At 34.4% G+C, this 8,434-nt stretch overlaps 1 protein-coding gene across 2 annotated transcripts; it reads right to left on the bottom strand.

Annotated features, from left to right (window-relative positions):
- Positions 1–84: 84 nt before the first annotated feature.
- Positions 85–7,914, bottom strand: LOC306864917 (putative ferric-chelate reductase 1). Of its 2 annotated transcripts, none has more exons than XM_079409208.1 (16): positions 7,814–7,914; positions 6,922–7,117; positions 6,672–6,823; positions 6,373–6,467; positions 6,153–6,300; positions 5,836–6,018; positions 5,452–5,550; positions 4,946–5,096; positions 4,755–4,868; positions 3,869–3,984; positions 3,707–3,793; positions 2,977–3,074; positions 1,936–1,994; positions 1,492–1,635; positions 1,092–1,192; positions 85–1,003 (listed from the first exon to the last, which is right to left on the bottom strand). In XM_079409208.1, exons 1-16 carry the CDS (start codon positions 7,817–7,819, stop codon positions 911–913), a joined length of 1,842 nt encoding a protein of 613 aa, XP_079265334.1. In that variant the 5' UTR covers positions 7,820–7,914; the 3' UTR covers positions 85–910. The 2 variants fall into 2 exon arrangements, with proteins under 2 accessions (XP_079265334.1, XP_079265335.1); XM_079409209.1 differs by having other exon boundaries at positions 5,905–6,018.
- Between the last annotated feature and the right edge of the window lie 520 nt (positions 7,915–8,434).

Below are 8,434 nucleotides of genomic sequence, written 5' to 3'. Positions count from 1 at the left end.
GTTGATGAGCAACCGCACCATATTGTCTTTGTATTAACATACTTCACAGAGCAAAAAAACGTCTTCACACACAGAAATTACATTACCGCACACACAGATAAATTGCATGATATTTAATCTTCATGAATTAAATCACCAAAACATATTTTAAAATAGACAGCCAGCAGCACAAGTACACATGATCCTTAAGGACTAAAATAACAGTGCATAGACATATTACACAATTTATGCACATATTCTAAAAGATAAAGCTAGTAACACAGTTTCATTTTTAAGAAGTTTTATTTAAAAATGGTGTTTGATCTCAAATAAATGGTCCACTTCATCCAAACTACATTCAGTCTTTGTACAGAACGGACACATTGTTAATAATATTTACATTTCAGGCAACAGTAACAATCTTTAAATGCACAAATCAATATTAGGCACTAGAATCAAGAATAAGGTGGTTAAAACATGATTTCATATTTAGAAAAAACATACACCGTGTCAAGGCCAGCATAATTACTGAATCTTTAAACTGTTAATTTAATGCGGCCACCCAATATCACACACAGGACATATGTTCTTCAGATTCATAAAAGCAGACCAGGAAGAGACATTTAAATTACATAACAGGCAGAAGTTGTTCTTTACAACAAATAATTTTATAGCTAAGCCATATGGTACATATACAATAAAAAATACATTACAAAAAAGTGCTAAAAAATATACTAAATTGATTTATACCTCAGCAGAAAATAATTTTTATTTCAAATCAGACAACTTCTTCATTCTAATAATCACAGTAAATTGACAAGTTGCCTGTCATAATTAAATCCTACTCTATATTTTCTTTGGTATGTTTTAAAATAGGCACAATTAGTGAAAGTCCCAAAGACTAAATGTGTAAACGATTGCTGAGAGTGTGTCATACTGCACTGATGGTCCAAAGGAGAACAGTTAGAAATCCCAGATTTCCACAAAGATAAATAGCCAGAACTAAGTTTTTAAAACAAGATTCCTGGAAAATGAAAAAGCAACATATCAGGATATATCATCAATGAAATGCATATGTTTCTTATGAGGAAGTAAACATAAACTCAACTCACCACACTAGAAGTCTCATTCTCATCAGGAACAAACACAATCTCCTCTTTGTCATCAGAATTAATATGTTCAGTGTAGATTTTGAAATTGGTAAAATATTTACCTGAAAAACGCATACAAATAAGAATAAGAATACTAAATGCACATTTAAAGAATAGAGCATCTACAAATAACCTGTTTTTTTCTAGTATAAAAACGTATTGTTTTTCTCTAAAAGTTTGTGGCATTTCAAACTGATTGGCATTCAACCGAACATTTCAATTACTACTGCAGTATAAAACCTTTTAAAATTTAATGGATTCATACAGCACAAATGATGTCCTGCATAGGTGCAAAGAAACACTACTCGTAGAATAAATAACTGCTCTGAAAGGAATACAGATATGAGGGCAGTTTACTGACCTATAGGTAAAAACCCCCTTCGGTGGACTTCCAGAACCAAATCTGCCAGCACAAACCACACCACAATGGCTGCCAGGACCCCTGTGGACCACGGAGCAGGCAGGAGCAGAGCTTGCTGATGGATCCCGAGGAAGATGGTGACAACTAAATCATGAAAACACACAGCTTGGTTATGAGTGTTTAATAACACACACTGCTAATACTTCAGGTCCCCCTGAACTAATATTAAAACTCATAACTCCAGACATAAAAAACAGGACTAGCCTCCATAAGAGTAAACTATAAAATATTATATATGATATGCAATCAGCTACCAAATTTTATTCAGACAAAACTCAATTTTATTGACTGTACAAAGCTGATTTCTGCAGTCAGCATTGTTATTAATATGGATCTGAGCCACATAATTACCCATTCAAGACTATTCACAGCATTGGTTCTTACCAGCTACGATTTGAGCGGCTGTTCCGGTTCCAAAATGCATCCAGTTGAAGATATATCTCCTGAGAGCAGGTTATACAGAAAAGACATTTAAAAACATGACTTATGAATTAATATTAATATAACAGTGATCTACACAACAGTTTTCTAAAATAGTATAGACAACATACAACAAATTCAGACGCCCTGTATGGAATTGCATACTGTCCTACAAATTTTTGCAATATGTATTGTATTGTGTGTGTGTGTGTCTGTGTGTGTGTGTGTGTGTATATATATATATATATATATATATATATATATATTAGTGCTGTCAAACGATTAATCGCATCCAAAATAAACGTTTTTGTTTACATAATATATGAGTGTGTACTGTGTATATTTATTATGTATATATAAATACAAACACATGCATGCATATATTTAAAAAAATAATAATGTTTATATATTTATATTTATAAAATATAATAATATAAATATATAAATGTATATACATAAATAGTTCAAAAAATATATACTGTATGAGTGTGTATTTATATATACATAATAAATAAACAGTACACATACATATTATGCAAACAAAAACTTTTCAACAAAAAAGTCGTTTGACATTTTTTAATGTGTTCTTGCTGAAAAGGTATACATTTTCTTTGAAACAGTACTGTATAAAAGGCATTTAAAAAACAGAACCTTATAAAAACTGATTACGTGCTCTGTCTATGTTCAGAATACCATAATTCTCATACTATTTCTCACACCCTATATATAAAACTCAGACGATCACTACATTTGCCAGTCTATGTGCAGCACACAATTAAACCAGATTGAAACATTTGATCTAGTTTGACAACAATATGGCAACACAGCAATGTACTGTGTCGATTTCGTATTAAACTATAGCAAAAACACTTAAGTGTAACATTTGATACGTAATATACTAAAAAAACAGTACATAGTAAATAAATACTGCATTGTATGCTAGTACCGTTCATTCTGGACACTTCTTTTCTGGCTGTATTGTGCTGTACTGTCAGCAAGATTTACCTTGAGGCGTCTGGCGCAGGTCTGAAAAGTGCCATGACAGGTTGGATGACAGCGAGTGCCATGACAACACAGCCCAGATAGGGATGTATGCCTGCCCGCTGTGGATAATACAATACAGATTAGAATCCACTGTAAACATGAAGCTAATATTGTCAACAAATTTGATTCAACAAACTTCATGAAGCAATGAGTAACGACGAGAAACAGCTTTTCAAAGGCTGCCAAAATACAAGGTTGATGGATATTATTTTGTGTGAGGGTGGGTTTGGCGTGGAACATGACGCCCTCTGCTGGTCATGCACAGGAAGTGACAGAAGCTCTGACAGATACTTGGCAAGAGGCTTGTCACAGATGCCCCTGTTGAGTCACAAATGTGTCCCTCATGCTCAGCCTTACGGATGGATACACGTGTCGGCTTGAGGCTCAAATAAACCAGCACTTGCAGACTTAAGACACTCGATCAAAACTGTGCTTGATTAATCCCTGAAGAAAAGTGGGTATGTTTTTCAGAAACAGGCCAAAAAGATGCCACTTAGTGGGTTGCTTCTAATGAACATGGGATATTCATTCGCTCGCTTTTTTATTCTGAGCAGACAGCATGTGGGTCTGACACATTGGCAGTGCTGTTGAACAGTCAGAAGTGTGTGATGAAGGGGGTGAAAATATGACACACTGTAAAAGCATGAGTATTACTCACAGGCAGACATTTATGTGTGTGGGTGTGTGTTACCTTGCTCCAGCCTCCTCTGTACATAAAAGGCAAAACAAAGCCAATCAAGGTGAGCAGAACTGTGAGGGTCATTAGCATTCGATGTAACTGTGGAAACAAAAAGCCTTGATGATTCTCATTTGAAAACTAATGAAATCCTCATTGTATCAAACAAGCTCCTACCTGAAACCAGATCTTCTGCCCCAAGATATTTCTTTCGGGCCAGTCGGGTTTGAAGTATCGTGCCATGATGACACCAGCACTGACAGTCAATGTCCAGGCGATCAGCATGAAAGCGCCTATAGATACAAACAGACTGAGTCTCAGAACAGTCTACGGAAACCAAATGTTATCTATAAACTTTTAGATTTTAGTAAATGTTGCCACATGGTTGTTACTATGCGATTAAAAGGGTGTTCTGGGTGTTTGCTAGGATGATGTTTCCTGCCAAGATCCCAAACCAGTTTTATTTTAGTATTATAACACAAAAAACTATTTTGAATTAGCTTTTATTTTTATATTTTCATTTATTTTATAACATTTTTTTAAATGGAAATATTTTGTAACATGCACTCAAAACAGTGTTATTTTAGTATTACTGATCTACTATCATTAAATAATTATTATTATTACTATTACTTAAATAACGTTTTAGCTTTTAGTTTTATATTTTCAGTTTTGATTTTACTTTAGTTTGAGTAATTATGTTATGTGATTTTGTAATTTTTGTTTTTATTTAGTGTTAAATAAATTTGATCTCAGTTTAGTTTAGTAATTTTCAACATCCTCAACATAAACTTATTTTAATTTCAGTTAGTTGCCAAGTTTCATTTGAGTAATTAAATTTTTTCATAAAATATTTATGCTTCATTTTATTTCAGCTGTGTTTCAGCTAACAATTCTTATAGATTCTTGTAACGATCCAAATAAACGATTCCTTATAGTTTTAGTTAATAACAACTCAGGCCCAAAAATGTCCAACCCCACGGTATTCTTCAGTATAAATGTCAATGAAAATTTAGAGGATTTTTGCAAAAAGAGTCTGAAGAGTTTTATTATTTGGCCTCACCATGATATTTCATGATCAGGGGCGATCGAGAACCAGTTAGATCCTCATGAAGTCCTGTTATGGCTGTCTGATAGGTTGAAATCAGAGGCTGGCGGTCATGTCGATGGATTCGCCCTGGAGAAAGAGAGTCTTTTGATACTATTTCTAATGAAAACAAACAACAACAAAGAATCAAAAAAGCAATATCTCACCATCTTCAACTCGACCATGAGCCATAAAGAGGTAGTACATCTGGTCCAGATTGAACCTGTTCAGAGTGTCAGGTGGGAGGATTTCGTCTCTGCGGAAGCTACACTGAATCACTCCATCTGAGAGCCTCCATGCTGTGTCTTTCAGAATGTTCTACAAATGAATATGAGCACAAAGATTCCAAAATTGTTTTAGATTCCAAAATAATTCTTTCTTTCTTCAACTGAACAAAAAAAAAACATTGATAGAAAAGCAAAACATCTTATTTTCCAAGTGTTCTAAAGCCATAGCTTTGTGTGAGAAGCAGCAGTAAATTAATTTATTTTGTTATTAATCAAAAATGTTGCTTGTCAATAATTATTTTTGGTATTTGAAAAAGAACAGCATGGACATTCTGCTAATCATCTTTTGTGCTACTAAGTCATATGGATTTCAAATGACGTTATTTAACTTTAAACCAGTGTGCTGTTTGTTAGACATTTTCACTGTTCAATCAATGCAATTATACCTGTGAAGAGTATTCTGGGTGAGTCCGTCCAGAAACATATGCAGCCTTGATTTCAACTCTGTCTGTGTCTCTAATACACAAGTAGACGTCATCTTTCCCCTGAAATGCACAACACATTTGCTATTATTTATGCCAAGACACACTATTATGTCATTCAAAGGCATAATAATAAGAAAAAACACTTACATTTCAGTTTAGTTTGTTATTTTAGTACTTCAAGTGTAATTTAAATATATATATATTTTATTGTATTTCAGTTAATTGTATTCTATTATATTCATAAGAGAACATAGTGCTTGTCATGTTACAAAAGGTCAAAGTAATATATGTTATATAATAAGTTATGTATAATAAGAAATTATTATAAGCATCTGTGTATTTTACCATCCATTTGTCCTGTGATAAGGCAAAGGACACATAACCATCTGCAGGTCCACTGAGCTCAAAAATCACACTACTTCTCAATACCCTGAAGGACAGGAAATGACATGCAGTGTCATTTTGTGGGTCACAGCCCTCTGGATCTCTCAGACAGGACTTCCTGCTTCCACAGCCCTCAGAAGTGAACTGAAGAGGAGATGAGAATATTAATATTTATTAGTAGAATTTAGATATTCCAATTGTTTTGAGACTGAAAGGGTCACAAACTCATGACAGTGTGTAAACTGCCACTCCAGTAACTTCAGCATTGTTTGACTCACCGAACGTGACAGTATTGAGGAAGTTGTGGTTTGGGCACCAATGGACCCACCAAAGTTAGTTTGTGTTGGAGGAGTGACACCGTTTTGGGACACCACGGGACCTGGACTTTTCACCCAGTATTCTTTATAGCCTTGGGCAACAGTTACCCTGAAAGCAAAGAAAAAATACATCAAGTTTCATAACTATCAAGGTGGGTAAAAACAGCATTTGAATACTTACAGAAACTGCACACTGGAAGGAGAGTCAGATGGTGCAACCCAGATCACCTGGACCTCAGTCTTATGGGATTCACTGTTATGACTCACAGCAGAGCCCTGAGCATATCGAAAATTATGTTTATCTGATGAAGAAGGGTCTTCAAACCATTTCCTATTTTATTTTTAAATATTCAATTTGATTGAGTTAATAGCAAATACTAGAAATATATACTCAATGAGTATATTCTTAATGAGCGAGTCATTAATTCAGTACTGTAGTAAATATTTTGTCCTCAATAAAAGGATGCTACAATCACTGACCTCTTTACTGTCGCACGTAAGAAGCTGAGATATGCGTGGATCGATTAACTTAAACGATCCAACTTTTTCATTGAGATTCTCAGCATTTCTTGCTTCTATGAGGAATCCTTTGAAGTAATGTTTGCCCTCTGAAGACGCCATTGATAATGTCACTGTAAATATGAACAATAGATTCAATATGTATTTGCAATATTTTAAAAGCCTTAACATTTTTGAACAAGTATCAAAATACTGCTAACAGTATTCCTACCTTTGATTTGGTCTCCAGGGCTGAATTGGGATTTGTCTGCTATGATATTAAATGGTGGATTTTTGGTGCTGGGATCATGGCCATGTTGGGGTGTCATGTCCCCACAAGCCACTTCAACGTCTCCATTACTGAAGCAAATGACCATCTCTGAACATACTGAGAGCAGCACCAATAAAATCCACATTTTCATGAGAACCTGTAACAAATAAATATTTACTGAAAAATCATTGGTAATTTGAAAAGGAAACGTTATGTTGCTGAGAAATGTGGTAGTAACATGATACATCTAAAAAAAAACACAGTAATACCATGATAATACCACAGTAATACCTTAACCATGTCAATAATTAACTGATGAAAATACATATAGTCAGCTGTGTATTACTATTTTTTTAAATGCTTGTTGTCTAATCATCTTTTTCTGAGAAAGCTGCAAATAAAGATAAGGAGGGGACTGCAACTGTTACTGACTCCATCACAGTACTAGAAGACTGAAGAGTTTCAACACTCAAATCACTGATCTCATCTATAGAAAAATTAATGCAAAAATAATTAAGCCACAAATTCAAGCTGAAGTTTTGATGACACAGAGACTGGTGTCTAAAGTGAGATATATGGGTCAAGGTCATGTTTCTGTCTCGTGTTAGACATAAACTGATAAAGATAGATAAGAATAAAAGTGTTAATGGAAGCAACGTGGGGAAATTTGACCTCTTCGATAAAAACAAGCATCAGCTGTACACAAATAGCAGCGACTTTCACCTTTACACTGATACTGAAGCAGCAGCTACTTCCTAGTTGAGAAGACGTCTGCGCATGTGTAAAAAAGGCCAAACAAACAGACAAGCACAATAAACTGCTGACGGAAGGATAAAATAATACATATGCTTACCTCCATTCATCTAAAATAAATTACAATCGCACGTTACAGAAAACGAAAACACACAGTAGTACTTGAGTTGCATGGCACGAGGTACGATATGGGCGGTCTCTTTGCAGAGTGGCGTTTGATTGGTTGAATGCCTTACGCAAAGATTCTCCCACAGACGTGTGGGCGGGGCTACAATGAATGACAAACGATACTAACTGGATACAATCTAACTAGCTCCACTAGAAATTCAGCATTCATTACCAAATATATGCATAGTAAGAGTGAAAAGTAATAATAATAAACACCCCTTGTCCAAAAGCATTTGAGGACCGGTAGTAGAAGATTACAGTTAGTAATACTACACTTTAAAATCAAACAATTAAAACTATTTACAAATATTATTAAATATTTAAATTTAATCCTTAAATTTGAATGGCCTAGGGGCGTTTATTATCATTATTGAATTTTTTATTACTTGGTATTTGTAACAAATAATACATTTTTTGTTATTTGTAACAATTTGTAATTTGTAATTCTACTTAGAGTCAGTCCTCAAATTTGATTGGCCTAGGGGCGTTCCAATAATGTGTGCTTCTGGAGCAAGACAGAATATAGGTTTATTTGAAGGCCGCAGTATAATAC

Source organism: Barbus barbus, assembly GCF_936440315.1.
Source record: "Barbus barbus genome assembly, chromosome: 46".
Taxonomy (NCBI): domain Eukaryota; kingdom Metazoa; phylum Chordata; class Actinopteri; order Cypriniformes; family Cyprinidae; genus Barbus; species Barbus barbus.
The sequence above is the reverse complement of the archived record's forward strand: the minus strand, read 5'-3'. Positions and strand labels throughout refer to the sequence as shown.